Here is a 20,835-nt window from a genome sequence, read left to right on the forward strand (position 1 = left end):
CAATGTCACATCACCTTAAAATCCAATAAATTGAACGAAAAAGAGCTTCCCATTTGAACATTATGATAAAAAGAGATAGCCCAGGTTTTAAACCCAGCATACGCCACTGAACAACGAGTCTAGTAAACAAGTGTGCACTCTCACATAGTGCATGCTGCCGACTCCATTGACGTTTAATTGGTTCTTTCGAACTGGACTAGGTGACGTCACTTCCAACAAGACCGTACCTTAAGCCGCTTGGTGGACCATTCGGGCCCAACCTTATGCCCGCTTTAGAAGACGGCATTTTTCTTAGCATTTTTCTTAATATTTATGCCATGAGGAAAATGCTACCGTGTAAAGTGAAAAATCTTATGACATTTCAGATGCCATGGCATATTTCGTGGCATTTCTCAAGGATAGAAACCGTCCTATTTTCGTAGCATTTTTCATAGCATAACCAATCAGAAGCAACCTCTAGGTCACGAGTGCAGGTGTAATGGCGGCCGCGTGAGATGTAAATAATGTATCACCTCACATTTTTAAAAGCCGATAACTATTGAACCGAGAGGAATAACGTTTCGTATAAAACGTTATTAGGTATAAAACAATGGCGCTGCTTAAATACAGCTTTACAACGTTTACTGTACACGCATGAAAGAATATTTTAGTTGTTTCAATTGTGAACAGCATGTATTCACCATAGATAGTGTATCTCGACGTGGCTTTCGTGCTGTATATGTTATACATTGTAATCGTAATAGCTAAAGTTGCATGAAATGCTTTCGTGTAACGTACTATCTGCTATGAGATTTTTGGAAACATTTACATAGCATTTATGCTAGAATAAATTATATAGAAAATGCTTTCGTATAAAGCCGGCCTTAGCCTCACTACTGAGAGCTGGTGAAGGGTAAAACACTTAACAGGAAACTGAACTTCTGGGTTTGAAGAACAAAAGTACCGTTCTTAGTGAGCAATATCTCTTCTTTCTATGGTTGAATTGGCACAAGAAAATATACCAATGAAAAGGGTATTTATTATCACTTCAAACATACGTATGTTACACATATATGTGCTTGTTTTGCAGGAGGCGGAATGCCTGACCCTGGAGGCGAACATCCGGTGGGCAGAGGCGTTCATCCTCATGTACTCTGTGACTGACAAGTGCTCCTTCGACGAGTGTAACAGACTCAAGTTCCTCATCAACTACAACAAGCGGAGAAGGTGGCTAGGAGCTAACACCTCCAAGGTATGCTAGTGTATTTTATGCTCTAAATATGGCAACTTCATCAAGTGCAGCTTGGTATTTTATATACAGGGTGAGGCAGAATTAACGCATTTTTTGTGCCAGTGAATACAATAGAGATGTTTTAATTATAATTGACGTATAAAGTTATTAAGCATTGTTTTCCAGATATCCTGAGACAATGTCACGTAGAGTTAAGTGGCCACCTCGATCGCCGAACCTAACGCTGCCCTATTTCTTTTTTGTTTCATGTCCTTAAAGATCTTGTGCACCAGACCAAACCCAAAATAATTGCCGATTTGTAAAACAGGTTGTGGTTGCCAGAGTAAGTGACTGTCTCATAAGAAAACAACCTTTTAAAGACATAGCCCAAACAATTAGTATTACGATGTGCATATTACATAATTACGTTCATGTGGTATTGATGAACTGTAATTTTTCTAACTGCATTTATACACCTGTAATTATCACAGAAGTTTTTGTAAAGATTAAAAGGAACTATAAAGGTTTGTTATTTCTGCCGTACTCACTCTTCAACGAAACGATGAGGATGATTGTTCTAAATTGTGGAACGAGAAATGTTTGATTGTGATTCTATATGAGAAGCGTGTATAAAAAAAAATGTAAAGCTGGTAAGCGGATTTTGAAATAATATTGAAATTGAGAGGTTCATTCCCTCATTTTAGCAATACACAGCAAGCAGTTGCAACGTTATCAACGCTTAGGTGTGCTTATTTAATGCAACGTATCTCTTTTGTAGAGTTAATAACGCTTGTATGTGCCAAATAAATTACAAAGACTTGTCTTCACATATTTCAGAATAATCATAAAGAAATTAGTCTCTATAGTGAACAGTTAATTGCAGTTAAAAAAAACTCAGGATGGTTGTAGATGCAAGGCAACTGTTGGTTTGTAAACAAAGGTATGCTTTAAAAAAAGAAGAATATATATATATATATATATATATATATATATATATATATATATATATATATATATATATATATATATATATATAGTGATGCAAGGAACACAGACACTTCACGCGAGTGGATCTTAAACTTTAATGCTTACAAGATACCGATATACGGTAAAACCGGGTGTGATGGGCACTCCCATAGTAATGGGCACAGTCTTCAGTATTATGCTAAACACAAGGTAATAGGTGGAAACACCGTAGCGATTACCAAATTCCCATGTTGGTAGCTCTGTTCTCTTTCAGTGCGAAGGTAAGAATATCACCTTTTGTTACAAAGGATACAGCAGAGGGGGAAAAGTGCAGGGAGGGCCGGTTTCTTTCTACGTTTTTAAGGAGTTGTTAGTCTATGTATGGTGACTTCTTAATGGTATTATCTGTGTTGCTCAATAAGGCTAATCGGTACTGGACCTACAGTTTAAAGTGGAATCCTAACCACTATGTTCCTTCGCCGGGTATCGAACCCTGGACCCCTTGATTTCTATTTCATCGAAGGGGGAAAATATTGCCGAAGGTCGCTACCACTGCGCCATCGAGGAGGTCCACATCTTCGTGATTACATAAAAGTGACTAAAAGGGAAGTAAAATAAAGCAAATAGATCAGTCAACAATGTATGGAGTTTAATAAATATGTGTGGGTTCTAGGTGTTTCTACATGAAGGATTCCTCTTCAATTCGTACTACTTCCTGACTAATGTTTTACGCACTTTGCAAGGTGGCGATGACAATTATCGGGGAAATAACACGACTGGCGGATATAACGGTATGACAACGTGTCGAGCGTTGCTTAGTAACGGCTCCCTCTTGATCATATTGTTTCTGAATCTGCTGTCTGTTCGCTGCAACTCTTTCATCACGCTCTGTCGCTCTGCTCCATCCTCCAACAATGAAAGGCTAATCTTTGTTGAGTGCTCCACATTGCCATTCACAAAAACTCTGGACCATGGAACTAAATAAACATCAAAATTTTAAAAAGACGCAACAACTACTCGCTACGAAGACAGTTCATTATTCATGATAATGGGAGCACAACAAAGAAAACAATGAGTAGTATAAAATAGGATATTACTGGGACAAAAAAGTATGACCCCCCTCAGACTGGTTTTGTCTACACTTAAAACTATGTCAAGATGCTTATATAAGCTTATTGCCTACAGTGTGCTACTCTGTCGAATACAAGAATTTAGTAAAGAAAGCCCTCGGGGATTTCCCGTAAAAAGTATGACCCCCTCAGATTGATTTGGCTACACGTACAAAATCTGCATCTGTCAGATTGTTGTCCATAGGATCGTAAAAAATATGTCCCTCTTGGTATTGTTTTGGCTACACTTAAAACTAGGCCAAGATGCTCATATGAGCTTATTGCCTTTAGTGTAATACTCTGTAAAGTGTAATCTTATTAGCTACAAAGCACACTGCTGAACCCAACTGATACTTTCTATTAAGTATATAGTTTTTGATTTGAGCCCCACAAATTATATATAAATACCAAAACCAAAAATAGTAATGGACTTAGTATATACACTAAGTATACAAAGCACACTGCTGAAGCCAACTGATATTTTTATTAAGTATATAGATTTTGATTTGAGCCCCAAGAAATTATATATAAATACCAAAACCAAAAATGCCAAATCAAAAATATTATAATCAATGCGATAAGAATATATCTAGCCCCAATTGGGCTAAGCACCAACGTAATTGTGATCCTGAGAAACGCAAAATGGCCACTAAAATATGTCCAAAATGCCATAGAAAATTTTGCAAGGCATACTTCGATAGTCATATAGGCTCCTGTTCTGCACAGCCATCAACATTGCCCCCACAGTCATCTACATCTTGTCTAACCTTCGAGTGGGCGCGCCTGCGCAAAATTTAGGCCAAAAGTAATTTTCTTTAATTTTCTTGTGTTTCCTTTGAATTTGTCGACCTATGCTTTTTATGTATTCCTCAAAGAGGTATTTTGTGTTGCATATTAGCTGTCATTGTTACTAATCCATATGTTATACTCTGTCAATTGTTGTTTATTTCAGAGCAGAACACCGTGTCGTAAAGTTTGCGCTGCGCGCCTGCTCCTGTTCTGTAATTTTCTCGTCAGGTCATTGTTGAAAATGAGTCGACAAAACGTAGACGTGAGCGAAATTCAGCTTATCCTTCAAGTTTCTTCTGATGAAGAGGGATCACATGAATTGGACAGTGATAGTGACTTAAGTGACGAATATATAGAAGTCAATCAATATGACAGTGAAGCATTTAGTATAATTCATTATGAGCAAGGATTTTTATAATATAAACGTAAATTGTTTTGGGTCTACATTTATTTATATCATATCTGAGGTTAATATAAATGAAACATATTGAAATACAAGTTAGAATGCTGAAAAAATTAAAAAATTACTTGTAACATTTAGGTTTTCAGCAGGAATATTTGTCGTAAAAAGTACGACATGCGCCTGCTGATGAAAAGCGTGGTGCGATATAAATATGTAATAAGTTATGTACTGTATTTTTTTCAGCATTCTAACTTGTATTTCAATATGTTTCATTTATATTAACCTCAGATATGATATAAATAAATGTAGACCCAAAAAAAATTACGTTTATATTATAAAAATCCTTGCTCATAATGAATGATACTAAATGACGTAAAAAATGCGTCACGCACCCGCTAAAAAAGGTAAAGTGCTCCCCTGTGCTTAGCACCACGCCATGAAGGCGTATAGGGGGTGTGGGGGTAACGCCCCACACTTTCTTGATCCGGTCATGACTGGGGGTGATGTGATCAGCATCACGCCCCTGACCGCCTTTACCCCCCAGGGTTTCCCCCCAGGTACCCATGTTATTCGACGCTGGGTGGGAGCCGGGGCCGCTTCCAACGTTAGAAAAGTTCCCGGATTTGAACCGGCCGGGGATTGAACCCGGGACCTTGAGCATGGTAGTCAGACGCGTTACCGACTGAGCGGTGACACGATTATGAACGCGCCCGCTGGAAGACTAAAAAGAAAGCTTGCTACATCCGATAATACTAGACTGGCAAAGCGACCACGCAATGCACCTATTCATAGTAGTTTTGACGGTCAACTTAGTGATTACCGTTTCGTATCAGAGCCAAGATGTGATATTAAGAATTTTTTTGAACAGTAAAAATCCTGATACGCTAGCTATTCTAAATGCACAAAATGGCTCATATAAGCTATCTCTTAAATTGTATACTGAATATAAGAAACCAAATGGCACAAAATTTACACACACCCACATAACAGAAACTGTACCTGTATACTCAAATACAAACTTAGATGAAATACTAAGCAGGTTGTTGACCAATTGCTTATCAAACATTCTGAGTTTGCTGCTAAAGAATCAGGATGGAGTCTTTGTGGATCCCCACACAGGCTCTATGTTAATATTTCTGAATTCAGACCTCTACAAGGTTCGACATATCTGCCTTTACCTGACAATATCAAAAACAAAAAGCTGTGGTCAACGTAGATAATACCGACCAGAAATGCTTTTTGTGGTGCATTTTGGCTGCTTTGCTTCCAGTTTTAGATCATCCAGAGCGAATAAGTTATTATAAACAGCACGAACATGATTTGTGTTTATTTGTTCTGCAAGTCGTGGCGATTGCTTAATAGAGCCTCTTAGAATCAGCAACCTTGATGATGACTCTGCTGTCCCGATTGATCTGCTCTTAATTGAGGGGTATGGTACATATCACTACACTCTGATACGCAATCTTCAGGCTTTAGTCAGAAAACAACTAGGCAAATCTAATAAAATATACAAGTTGCGTCGAAGATGTTTGACTGTATTTGATTTGTCAAAAAATAGTAAATGGTGTTTATGAACAGAATACCGAAATTGCTAAAAACAAGTTGGCTGAACATTTAAAATACTGTGGCAACCATAAACCTGTTCATATGGCTATGCCTAAACCAAACTAAAATGCCAAATTCAAAAAATTCGAAGCGTTGTTGCGGCACCCAGCATATATAGTCTGTGATTTTGAATCAAATCTCAAACCGCTTGCATTCTGCAGCCTAGATCCCCAAGAGTCTTCAAGTACAGCGTATCAGCTACACGAACCTTCTAGTTTTTCTTATGTAGTTGTACAGGATGGTGTTGTTAGTAAATCATGCTTATACAGGGGACCAGATGCTACCAAAAAATTTGCACGTAAAATAGAAAATGAGTGCCGTCGCATAGCCCATGATATATTACTAAAATCAATACCTATGCTACCTTTAACAGAGGATCAAATCGAAGATTTCAACAGTACAGAAAAATGCCCGGTATGCAATTCTGAATTTTCGGATACAAATATCAAGGTGCGTCATCATCGCCATACGGACGGTCGATATAAACAGGCTTTGTGTAGTAGCTGTAATATTAAGATCCAGAGACCAAAATTTGTACCGATATTTTGCCACGGTGCATCTAATTATGATTTTCATCATCTGATCAGATACGAAGGGTTTAAGAAGCAGGATTTAAATATTTTAGCAGAAAATGACGAAAAATATATAGCTATTAGCAAAATAATCAGGGTTAATGGCAGGCACATATACCTAAGATTTCTAGATTCATATAGATTTCTGTCGGCTAGCCTTGCCACTTTGGCCAGTCAATTATCTGATGCCCAATTCAAAATTACGTCTGACACGTTTCCAAATTTGGACCTGAAATTGCTTAGGCGTAAGGGTGTATATCCATACGATTATGTTACTGATTTTTCTAAATTTGACGAGTGTGCTTTGCCACCGCAAGAAGCGTTCTACAGCAAACTCAGAGCATCAGGAATCACCGATGACGATTATCGCCATGCCCAATTGATGTGGACCAACTTAAATTGTCAGAATCTTGGTGATTATTATAAATACTATTTGGCACTCGATGTGATGCTCTTAGCCGATGTTATTGAGGCATTTAGAGCATCCTCAATACAAAATTATTACCTTGACCCGGTTTATTTTTACAGTGCTCCAGGCCTAGCATGGTCTGCGATGTTTCTGAACACTAAAATAAAATTGGATCGAATCCAGGACCAGGACATGTATCTGTTCATCGAACAATGTATACGAGGGGGCATAGTACAATGTTCTCAAAGATATAGCAAAGCCAACAACAAGTATGTCCCCGATTATGATTCTGTGCGACCATCAAACTATATACTTTATGTGGATGCCAACAGCCTGTATGGTTATGCCATGATGAAAAAACTGCCATATGCAGGGCTTGAGTAGGTTGAAGATTTTAAGTCTTGAGGATCTTCAAGACTTTGATGACAGTGACTATGGCCTGTTCTTATTGGTGGATCTGGCAATTCCTGATAATTTACACAGCCCGTTTTCTGATCTGCCGCCAATACCTGAGGTCAAGTGTCAGCCTGACTCTAAACAGAAGAAGCTGATGATGACTCTTTAGCCAAAACAGGGTTATGGCATATACTACAAGAACCTCCAGTTCCTGATGCGTCACGGTGTTAAAGAAACCAAGGTTGGCAAAGTTTTAAGGTTCAGGCACTCAAGATGGTTGAAGCCGTACATTGATACAAACACCGAGCTTCGAACACTTGCAGTAACACAATTTGATAAGACCTTGTTCAAATTGATGGTCAATTCGGTGTATGGTAAGACCATAGAAAATGTCATAAAACATACTGATGTCAAGTTGGTTACTGACCCCAGCCAGAGCAAAAAATTGGTAGCAAAGCCTAATTTCAACTACAGAAGAATTTATGATGACAATCTGGCACTCTTCAACATGAAAAACCTAAGATCAAGTTTGATAAGCCTATTTATGTAGGGGCTGTAATATTAGAATTGGCCAAATTACATATGCTGTTGCTTTATTACGATGTGCTTAAGCCTTTTTATGGTGATCGTGTAAAACTGATGTATATGGACACGGATAGCTTTATCCTTGATATTCAGACAGATGATGTTTATAAAGATATAGCACAGCCTGCATTGCTTGAATATTTCGATACCAGCGAATTGCCTGGCCATCTGAATATTCAACCACACAACAAAAAAGTGCCTGGCAAATTAAAGAAACGAGACACTTGGCGATGTTATTGTAGCATTTGCTGGGTTAAGAGCCAAGATGTACAGCTTTGAAACATCCAGTGGTGCTGGCACCAAAAAAGCCAATGGCGTTGGTAGAGTAACTGTAGACAAAGAGCTCAGCTTATATTCAGTATACAATTTAAGAGATAGCTTATAAGAGCCATTTTGTGCATTTAGATTAGCTAGCGTATCAGGATTTTTACTGTTCAAAAAATTCTTAATATCACATCTTGGCTCTGATACGAAACGGTAATCACTAAGTTGACCGTCAAAACTCCTATGAATGGGTCTATTGCGTGGTCGCTTTGACGGTCTAGTATTATCGGATGTAACAAGCTTTCTTTTTTAGACCAGATGTAGATGGCTGTGGGGGCAATGTTGATGCCTGTGCAGAACAAGAGCCTATATGCCTATCGAAGTATGCCTTGCAAAATTTTCTATGGCATTTTGGACATATTTTAGTGGCCATTTTGCGTTTCTCAGGATCACAATTACGTTGGTGCTTAGCCCAATTGGGGCTAGATATATTCTTATCGCATTGATTATAATATTTTTGATTTGGCATTTTTGGTTTTGGTATTTATATATAATTTCTTGGGGCTCAAATCAAAATCTATATACTTAATAAAAATATCAGTTGGCTTCAGCAGTGTGCTTTGTATACTTAGTGTGTATACTTAGTCTGTTACTATTTTTGGTTTTGGTATTTATATATAATTTGTGGGGCTCAAATCAAAAACTATATACTTAATAGAAAGTATCAGTTGGGTTCAGCAGTGTGCTTTGTAGCTAATAAGATTACACTTTACAGAGTATTACACTAAAGGCAATAAGCTCATATGAGCATCTTGGCCTAGTTTTAAGTGTAGCCAAAACAATACCAAGAGGGCCATATTTTTTACGATCCTATGGACAACAATCTGACAGATGCAGATTTTGTACGTGTAGCCAAATCAATCTGAGGGGGTCATACTTTTTACGGGAAATCCCCGAGGGCTTTTTTACTAAATTCTTGTATTCGACAGAGTAGCACACTGTAGGCAATAAGCTTATATAAGCATCTTGACATAGTTTTAAGTGTAGATAAAACCAGTCTGAGGGGGGTCATACTTTTTTGTCCCCGTAATATCCTATTTTATACTACTACAATATTACACAAATTGGGGGTTGTTTGCGGAGAATGCTTGAAGCAATACTACTCAAAACAATTTGGTCATCTTCTCATTCAAGAAATTTGGACATAATTCCTTTGATAATTAATTTTCATTCGTTACTTCTTGTAAAGTGTAAACTAGTAAATTTTACTGTTTTTACTATATTTAACCGAAAGAAAGAAAACTTACAATCAGTGGAGGCGATTAGGGGAGGTGAAGGGGGCAGTTGTCCCCCACTTTTTGCCACTTTTGTCCCCGCAATATGCTAAACCTCATCTACAAAGGGAAATATACTGTATTTGCCGCCCTCAGTTTTGGGACCTCCCCCTCGGTTTTGGAACCCAATCGCCACCACAATTCATTATGTAAAATTCAACACAGCGATAAATACGCAACCAATGTGAAGACGATGTGAAAAATGACTGTTACACGAAAACGGTGTTTCGTTAAACAGTGAAATACAAGAACAAGAAATGAAGAACTGACACATGTACAAAACACTAGAAGAAGAATGTTTTTTGTTAAATATCGAAACTGTGAAGTACATGGTTTACCCATGATATGCTGTGCACGCATACATATGAATTGACAACAGAGCTTATACTCTTTCTTGTCAATCGTCTGGCCAGAAAATTCATTTTAAGTATAGCCTAGGTTCTTGTGTCCAGAGTAATGTATCACTTTCTAGTCAACACTAGGGACTTGGAATTTCCGTTATACAGTTTGTCTTAATTCCACTTTACACAGAAAGGCTCAACGGGACTTGATCTAAAGTTTAAAGTTTGATCCGACCAACTATGTGCCTCCACCGGGTAACAATTTCTGTTATTACAGCCCCATTTTAGTCTCAACATTACTCCGTATTATATATATGCGCGCGCATGTGTGTGTAAAATCCAAACTCTGTATGTATGAATTTACTCAAAAATTCTCATTTATTCATGCTGACATTTTCATGACAATCACAATCAGTTTTTCAAGACATCCTGTATCTATTAAGGTTTTCGGCTTTCAAACTTTTCATTTTCATCTAGTATTTAGAATCTAGATAAAAGCTCGAAATTTTTATATTTATATAAAATATACATGTATTACGTATTATAGTACAGTAAAACAAGTTGGTGCAAAAGTCATCACCTGATTTTCTTAGCATATAGCTTGGGTATTAAATTAAACAAAGTAGTTTTTTGTGATAAACTTTTATTGATACTTGTAAGTTTTATGCCCTCAATTTTTAAAGATAATGTCCAATAAATGGCCACCATTCGAATTGATGAAAATTTGGCCTCTTTTTATTGCGTTTTCCATGGTGTTGGAAAAAATCTGCGGGGAAATGTTTTCGATTTCATGCTGAATATTGTCCTATAGTTGCTGTAACGTCTCTGGCTTATTCACATAAACCAATGACTTCAAATATCCCAAAAGGAAGCAAGACGTCGAATGGTTTACCGTGTAGGCGCTGGGTGATTGAAAAAAATGTCGTCTAAATTCTCGTTGTGTCAAGATTACAGATAGATTATTCTTTAAAAATATTGTCACAATTTTTCCACGTTCTTGTGGGGTATACTAGTGTTGCCCACCGGACGAGACGGTACAGGCTTTTAAAAATTCGAGACGAGACGAGATTCATCATGTGTCCCTTTGACAAACGAATATTTTCGAGACGAGACAGCATATCACAGCATTTCCACGAGACGAGACAGGCCAAAGTCTCGTCTCGTGGGCAATACTAGGGTATACTTATTCATTTTCGCACACAATAAATTTCGTGAGTGTCTTCTATTTATATGACAAAACACTACTGATATAAACAAGAAGATATCAAAATAAAGGTCAGTTCAAATAGGATGATGACTTTTGCGCCACCTGTTATTAGACCATAGAAGAACCTAACCTGTGCATTTGAAATAAAAAGAACAAATCTCATGTAATGTGTTGCCCACTCCTTTCGCATTACTTGCTGGAAAAGAATAAAAAGAGACAATGACAGAATTCCTTTTATTTACATCACAACATAATGTTATCCATGTTAAATTTCATGCATTCATTTATTTTATAGCCAATATCTTCTTAAGTCCAATTTAAAATATAACCACCACTTGTATCCGTACTTCTAAGCATTTTATGAAATTTTGAAAATATTCCAAAAATAATACAGTATAAGTCAGCGTAAGTCTGTGGAAACTCATGCATGCTTAGAAATAAGATACAAAATGTAATGTTTAGTAAAAGAATACAAAATATACAGTAGAAGAAATGTGTTCACAGTAAAATATGTTGAAAATGGCTTTTTTCGGCCTCATAACACTTCTGCAAAGTCAACTTATTTTGGTATCTGCTGGAACACCAAATACCGCGACACTATTACTGCAGTCTTCATGAGTTGCTTTCTGGGTTTTACTAGTATCAGTCTATGTATTTAGTGAGCAAAAGATGGAAGCATATTTTACTTTTGGCTATTGACACCAATTTTCAGGTGCATCTAGAACCCTCCCCCCACTTCCTGAATACGTAGATTGTAGGAGCCATGCTCGTGAAAAGGACAAGGAAAAATGTTCCTAAAGCGCATGATCGTGTAAGGCGGGACTGGGCAAGTCGTCTTAAACTCCTTTTCCGGAATGTCTGGAATAAGAGAACGCGAACGCGTCCTGGCCGCACGTTGCGGGTGTGCACCTCGTCCGATGAACGCGCGGAGGGGAGGTGTCGCGCGGGAGGGGTGACTCGACTGGTCATTCGCGGTCCAGTAGTTCTGTAGTAAACATGACAGCTCGCAAACACTAGGGAAATTCTGCATTCTCCATCTAGTCTGGCCCCGCCCACAAGCTTTCGCCTCTGCGCGTCCTCCAGACATTCCGGAAAAGAAGTATAGTTAGTTGAGAAAGAGCGTGTTGTATGCACGCGAGCAGTGAGCAAGGTTGCTGTAGCGTTGTAAGAGGGGCAGAGAGAAGGGAGCATAGTTGCCAGAAATACACGAAAGTTGCTGTGAACTTACACGTACGCACACACACACGCCTACTCATATTGAAAAAGAAAAACATCCATATTGCGCACGTTCAACATTTTGGTTAGGGTATGGATATTGGCATAACTTTTAGGAGCAAGGAAAGGAATTTCCCAAGAGAACAGTAAGAACATCTAAGGTGAGAAAATTTTAAGCCCTGTTCCGCATAAAACGGCTCTGGGGGTCGCCCAGACTCAAATCAATGGGTACCTGTAGGTAACCCTGTGGGGTTAAGGCGTCAGGAGCGTGGTGCTGATCACATCACCTCCAAAATGGCCTATATCAAGAATGTGTTGAGCCCTACCTCCACATTATGTAAATGTGCCTTCATGATACGGTGCTATATGCACCTTCACAATAAGACGCTTAATTAATCGCAACGATGAGAATGAATACTGAGCAGATGAACCTCGAACCTCAAACCTAGAATTTCCGCTGCCAAAGACCACTCATGCTGTTTACCACCGAGGCGCATCCGTGTAGGCATTATTTTGTAAGCTCCTTCCATAATTTATTTCACTATTCATCGTCGTTGGAAGTAGCCCAAGAGGTTGAAAAGCATGATAGAATAACCAAAATAGCAATAGTAATAAAAAAGCTATTCTGGGGTGGATTAAATCCATTTCTTGCATGAAAAATGGTTCGTTTTGAAGTCAGGGATGCTAGAATGAACTAAAATTTTGTACAGATTACGTTCAGAAATTTTACAAAATTCAAGGTTTCATCTCTGGTTTTGACCTTCTGTCCTGCTTCAGTTGACCGTGTTCCTTCCGTCAATATCCGTTTCTTTGCACACGCTGAAGTTTCGTCGAAGATTTCAAATGATGGGAAAAACATTTATTTCGTTAAAAAGAAAACTATTACCCATAACAATTTATATATTATATTGTTTATCCACACAAAACCCACACATCATTCTATTATACACAGTCACAAATAATACACGCATACTGTCAACGTTGCGAGGGAGGAAATGAGGCAGTAGGACTTGCATACTCTCCCTCTCTCTCGGTTATCTCTGGAGGAAGACCGCACCTAGCGGCAGAGAAGGAGTTGGGAAGGGGGTAATCGGGTGAGTAGAGCGAAGCAGTACACGCTGCTGCGGAGGCTGGTAACTGTAGTCAGTTCGTCCTCCACACAATCCTATTCCCCCTCAAATGTTCATTAGTGAAGCCATCTCGCGTCTCTACTTGGGCAGAGACTTGTTTTCGTTCGCTTGCTCCAGAGAAACCGGGGACAGAGTAGAGGCGCGAAGCTCGCTGTAGCCAGAGCACTCGCCAGCTTCCACATGTGCAAACCCATGTCGTCTTGCTAATTTCGGGAGAAAAAGACTGGTATATAGTACTCGATTGATTGATTTGGTGTTTTAAGTCCACTTTATGCACAGTAAGGGTAATCGGGACTGGACCTACAGCTTAAAGTGGGATCCGAACCACTAGGTATCTCCACCGGGTATCGAACCCGGGACCCCTTGATTACAAGCCGACGACGCTACCACTGCGCCATCGGGGAGGCCCCGGTATAGTACTTGTTAAGCATTACAACTATTATTCAAGTATTATTTTGCCGAAATATTCACTGCATTGCGAAAAGTTTACAAAATTGCGTATACGCGCAACCAAATTTTCAACGAATCTCTCGCGACTAAACATGACACTGACCTAAGGAATCGCCGCCTGCCCTGCTTTGGCTCCTGAAATCATAATTGAACTGAATTAAATGTTGAATTGGTCGACGTGAATTATTTTAAAAAAGCAACTCTCATATTGGATGAAAATGAAGATGACTGTGCGGAAAGGGAATTTTACTAAAAAGGAATTTAGAGAATTCAAAAGCGATCAAAAGTGCCTGTTAAGTTGTTACAAAAAAATTACCACAAATGGTCCATATATTAGAATTACATACTTCTTTCCATAGTATTTGGATATTGTTAATAGCATTCAGTTCCTACTAAGAGGCATTCTTTACAGTGAGGTGACCGTCAGCTTTTGTTAGTGTTGATATTTTCCGGAAATAGCAAAGGAGTACGGATGATATCGCGAAATCGAAGATCCGATTAGCGACAAATCGCCTTTGAGTCAACAATCGTTCCTGCAACTCCAGTCGAGGCTGGCTTCATGAGGAACCATTTTTCCACTTGGAGAGCAGCGACAGATGCAATCAAATTTCACTGATGCCGAGGAAATTTCGCTGCCTGAAGAAATGAGACCCAAATAATTTTATTCTCCATTCAGTCCAATCACTTTTCAAGTCTTTACTCCTTTTCGATAGCTTATTGATTGGAACTGCAAAGTGTTTACTATCTTATTTCGACATCTAAGTTTTGCTTTTTATCCGAATTTTCTATTTAAAATATCAATATTGCATTTCGGTTCTATCATCATATCGAATATAATACTCTCAAAATAATTACTTCCAAAATAATATTAAGTAAATATTTTAAGTTCTAGCTCGTGTACAATTCAGATATATTAAAACCAGTTAACCCCAATCACAGCAAATATTCCACTAAACGCACGGCCATAAAAATAGGTGAAGTACCCGAAAATATACATTTGTGTCTGATGTTTTAAAATTGCTTTAGAACAATTGACAAGATGATAACAAAAGGACGTTGGTTATTTGCAATAATAATATTAAATATGATGGAAATATCATAAGCCTGCTTTTTCCTATAGGCCTATTTGAGATTGATTGCTTGATATTGAGTTATTTTACGTCGCTTTCCTACCAGTTTTGGCTAATCGCGACAATGAGAATGAGTGATGATAATATCAAATTATTGAAGCGACATTCACAAAGAACAATCGTCCCCAGACCGGTATTTGAACCCGGGACCACTGACGTCGTGGCGTGCTGTGGTAACCACTCCACCACGAAGGTCCGCTCCTAGGCCTACCTTAACTGAAATTGGTTTATTTTGGGAATCTCGCACAAAGAGCATAGTGTTACAAGTCCAGACTTTCACAAGTAGTTATGTTCTCTTTGGTAAAATAATACAGAATATTTTGCAAATATACTCTTATCGCAATCGTACCCAAGGGGGGAGGGTGCTCACAACCCCTCTTTGGCCCAGTAAGAAGAATGTCAAAGGTAATAAAAGATGGAAAAAAGATCGCTGGCTGCTATAAAATGTATAGGTCCCCCTCCCTTTCGAAAGTTCTTGGTACGCCACTGTATATAGAGGTTGATACAGCTTCGTCTCTAAGCCCACTTTATGCACAGGAAGGATAATCGGGACTGGGGACCTGCAGTTTAACTTGTACCTCAACCTTGCATCAAACCAGGAGGGGAGGAAGTGTGATAATTTCGTGTCATTCTAAAGAATGAGGGGATCTGAACCAGTTGTTTATGCAATTAATTGCTGGGGTGATATAAACTACTCATCATTCATCCTCTTGATGAGACCACTCGTCATTGGCACGACGAGTTAATGCTTGGCAATGCGAAAGGTACAAAATCACACTAAGGAACTAGACTACAGAAAAGACAATGGTCACTCGTTGGGTTTTATGAACCGTTGAACCTGAATCATGGCTGGGTGTTAGGATAATTACCTGTCTATCTGAAGTCTTTAGCTGAATCAAATAAGCGCAGTCCTCTGTAAGCTTCTCCAATTCGTCGACCAGAGCGTCGTTCCACTTCTGACCTACTGCCTTGCTGACCACCTCGTCTCTCTCAACTCAATCCCAAAAGTCAGTCCCCTCTCAGCTTGTCTCACCTCCATATTACTAGGCCATCGAGCTCTTCCTCTATGCCGAATCGTGTTATTTAATTGCTACCATGCAAAACCGCTGACTCTATAACCAGAAGTATTACCTGTTTCCTGAATGCTCAGGTGGTTTGCATGGCACAACACAATGCATTGTAAACATGCCTCAGAGGTTGAGACAACTGAGAAAAACAAGTGAATGCCCTGGTCAACGTGAAGCGTTCAGAGAGACTTTAATAAAAATAAATATACAATCTTAGGGAATGATACGTTCGCCCGCGCGGAGAAAAAAATTCCCTGTTGAAAATTTAAAAGTCAAATCGCAAAGCTTGACATGACCCAGGTTCGCCAATTCCATGTATTTTCTTAGAAAAACACACATACAAAATATATAAAAAAAACAACAACAAAACATAGCTTTCTTTTGATTCCCTAAAACAAATTCCATTCCCTAAACATTACAATCAATAAAACAAGTACGCACGTCGATATGATATAAAAAACAATATTACGTATGATTATATGATTAATAATTACAAAATTTATGTCATTAAGTGATATAACTTGCGATTGAACGCAATTGTTCGTGCGTAAATTGTTTTGATGTAGAATTGCTCGTTTTTTACAAATCGCAAGCGTGGTCAAGAGTCTGTGATGTCTCGCCAAGCGATTTCTACTCTGTGTCGCCAAGCGAGACAAATGGCCGTAGTGTTATCTTACAAAACAAAACATAGCTCCCACTGTTTCTTAAAATTGGAGCCCACAATGGACCCTTCAAATAAGCTACAAAACCGTAAAGTCTTCACAAGTAAGTACAGACGTAAGTTCAATCGTAAATAAGCATGTAGAACACAGGTGTTCGCTGTAACCTTATCACAATATACACTGTTTCACATCGCACTGTTTTGCCTGTAAAAAGCCTGGGTACACCAACATATACTATATTTTGCTAAATGTGTAGCCACTTCACTCATGACTACTTCAAATATATGAACTTTCACTGGCTATCTTGCGTATTCCGATGTTTGATTAAAAATACTTGATGCACACAATTAAGTACACAAAAAACTGTTTGTATTTTATATAGCCTTGTACATACTCGTGTGTAACTGCACACAAAATCTTGCACGTATCCACCAACTGTCTACTCTGATGATAAATATCCGAAAATGTTCTGCGAACAAATGTGTCGCTTTCGATGTTCCATGTAGTTGAACAAAAAAATACTGCTTGGGATAAACATATGCATAAAACATTGGCACTAAAGCATGCTTCCTGAAATGTTCGAAAGTGCTGTAGTTATGCTTGTCTATTTCTTGCATGTTCGTTTGGTTATCCATAATGAAAATTTTCTCTTAAAAAAATATAACGCACGAATTGCTATCGTTGGATAATTTGACACAACTGACGCTTGTCGTCTCCTTGTAATGTAATGTAAACTATAATGCATGTAAAAACTGGCTAGCATGTATGGTATGAAACTGAAAATTTGTAGAAGGGCTATGGAAAAGTATTGTTTTCCATAATGCACGGTAAATATTCACATGAATACACATGATATAAGCTTGCATGTGTATGTGTGAAAAAACACTATAGCAAAATTTAAACAATAATTCTGTACTTATTGTTGTGACCGAAACTGCTGCTTGCAGAATATATGTTCTCTCTACTTCTTCATATTGCTTTTCGTCTTAACTTAATTTGGGTAATGTAAAGGTGTGGTAATTTACCCGTAAAACTTGGGAGATGGGAAAAATTTGTCCCAACTGTAAAACAGTGTGGAGGGAAACTTTGTCTGGTTCCTTCACTAGGTGTCGTTGATAGTCTGTGACACTACACTGGAAAGTTCCTAGTTGAATATAGGCTTTCCGGGAAAAATGTCGTCTTGTAGAAAAAAATATGTCTGCATGCTTCCTTGTAATCTGGTGATGAGTATTTCTGCATGGTATCTTCTGTGGAAGTCCTTCATACAAAAATGCCCAAGATTGATGTAGGCATTGCTTGTCCACGTTGTTCCGTATAGACATGTTAGGTTAAAAGGGAAAATTATAATAAAGAAAGGAAATTGCAAAGGATGGGTAGATATAATTCACGTTTATGCACACAAAACCAAACTCATTTCCATTGCCTTTTCTTAAAATTAAATTAAATTGCCTCATCATAATAAAATAAAATTAAAATAAATTGATTAAATAATTGCCATAACTCTTTGAAAATAAATAAGGAAAATTTAAATAAAATATCCAACCGTAATTAAACTATTAATGTCCATGATTGATGTGTTTCCTTAATTATGAATTATTACTGTGCTGCTCTGAGTGAACCTGTCTCGCAAGCTGGTGGTGTTTATAAAAATAAAATATTAATACTAATGTTAGTAATAAATTGCAAATAATAAATACTAATATAGACATGGGCAGAGGATTTAAAACTAATTCCTGAAATGAAATGCCCTTACTAATTGATTGATTAAGTTGCTTTAAGGTAAGTTCAAGCGCAGTCCATTGAGGAATAGTGAAATCCGATAAATTCTTGGGAATATTAAGTAATAATTCAATTTCCTTCATTTTTACTTGTTCAAACGCTAAAATTCTTGTATGTAAAATTTGTTGATCCACAATAATCTGCGAAAAATCCTGATAGTTAAAAAATATAGATTGCTCCTCGTTAATCTGAATTGATCTGTGGGTGTTCAAATTATTATTCAAATTCTGAATGACAATAAATTGACCTGAGCCTGATATTAAAATACCATTACGAGTTCTGATAAACTGAAATAATTTATTGTCAGTAATAGACTTCACTTCAAAATTACAAGAAACTGATCTGTTGTGTAAAAGTAAATCTTCCAAACACTGTACATCTCTATCGATGGTAACTTCACTATGCGAGCAGAGATAAAAAAAAGTTTTTAAGCTCGCATGCGCTCTCAACAATTTGTACTAATCGTGGACTTCCCTTATGTTGCATACTGTAAGTTAACTCTGGGATTCTAATGCGAGACCATGAATTGTTACGCAAAATGCCTAAATTAACTGCTCTAAAAATAGGAGCGAAGTCATTCATCTGTACTAAAGGTGTTTCAAGAAGTTAATGAAATGATCTACTACTGGGTTCATAATTAATCAAATATACTTTGGTCAAAGAATAAAATAATCCTATGTCTGTTTTATAAAGCGAATCTTTAAATCGAGATGATGCTGAATAAATGTACGGAGCCAATTAGGAGTTAAAATATGATAAGATAATTTTCCTGAAGCTATTTCCATAATTATAAAATCTAAACGCTCAATCATCTCAGAGGCGTGCAGTAAGGCAACTATATGTCTCTCTTCATTATAATCGTAACAAAACTTAGCAAGTAATTTTTCTTTTAAATGCAAAACTGATTGCTTTAAAACTACCAAAAATCCCATTAACAATGTTGACCATCTTTACTTGACTTTGTTTCATATTCTGTACTTCCTGGATGATATGATGTTGATTGGCTGCTAAAGTTTTAACTGATTGAGATAAATGATAAACTGACATGGTATTGAAAACAGAAAGTCCTGCACTGAACAAATTTATTAAATTAAGAAATATCTGCCTCTTTTCCCTGTTGTGGGTATTAGTAACATTCTGATATAAATTTTGGCAATTTGGCCTTACGTCTCCTACTGTAAATTTACATGGAAAATACTGAGAAATTTCAGTAAGATAATCATTAATTTTAGTGCTAGTACGAGGGTGGTTCAGCATGCTCCGCCCCTGACCCATTTCCAGTGATAGTAGAGACCTGTAATTTTATATGTAACATTGTTCATTCTTTAGACTAATATCCACAAAGTTTCAAGAATTTACAATAATTTTTCTTTTTGTTACAAATTGATGATCAGTAAGAAGTGTAGCCACATGTAAAAACATGGAAAAATCTGAGGTCCGAGCAGTGATAAAATATTTACTCAAGAAAAATCTAACACCGAAAGACATCCATGCAGATATGGTGGAAACTCTTGGAGACTCTAGCCCCTCATATGACCTAGTGAAGAGATGGTGCCCTGAATTTAAATGTGGTAGGCAGACCTGTGAAGATGAGCATGGTGGTGGCCCATGTGCAACAGTGACCACACCAGAAATGATTACAAAAGTGCATGACATGATTTTGGCAGAACGGTGAGTGACTGTCCGCAATATAGCAGACACATGTGGCATCTCAACTGGCAGTGTGCATTCAATTATTCAAAATCATTTGTTAATGAAAAAGATCTCTGCACTTTGGGTCCCGAGAATGCTGACGGTCGACCAAAAGAGGACACGTTGTGTGACAAGTCAGGACCTGTTACTGACAATAAAGGCTGACAAGCCAAAGTTTCTGAAGAGATTTGTTACAATGGATGAAACGTGGGTTCACTACTTCGATCCCGAAAGTGAACACCAAAGCATGCAATGGAAACATCCCCATTCTCCACCCCCAAAGAAATTCAAGGTTCAACCATCAAAGGGCAAAGTGATGGCATCTGTGCTCTGGGATGTGGAGGAATTATTTTGATAGATTATCTCCAACAGGGAAAGACAATCACAGGTGTTTATTTTGCAACCCTAATTGAAGAATTACATACTGTGTCATCAAGGAGAAACGCCGCGGAATGTTCGCCCGTGGTGTGTTGTTTCATTGTGACAATGCTCCCGCCCACACCTCCCAAGTTGCGGTGGC

At 37.9% G+C, this 20,835-nt stretch overlaps 1 protein-coding gene across 1 annotated transcript in view; it reads left to right on the forward strand.

Moving 5' to 3' along the window:
- The window catches only part of LOC145989159 (ras-related and estrogen-regulated growth inhibitor-like), a 232,727-nt gene that overhangs the window by 119,988 nt on the left and 91,904 nt on the right, over positions 1-20,835 (forward strand). Inside the window, exon 3 of the mRNA XM_083124452.1 lies at positions 1,070-1,231. Coding sequence (XP_082980578.1) covers positions 1,070-1,231 — 162 coding nt within the window. The remainder of the gene's footprint in view (positions 1-1,069; positions 1,232-20,835) is intronic.

This window comes from Lepisma saccharinum, chromosome 6 (genome assembly GCF_977018435.1).
Source record: "Lepisma saccharinum chromosome 6, izLepSacc3.1, whole genome shotgun sequence".
Lineage (NCBI taxonomy): Eukaryota > Metazoa > Arthropoda > Insecta > Zygentoma > Lepismatidae > Lepisma > Lepisma saccharinum.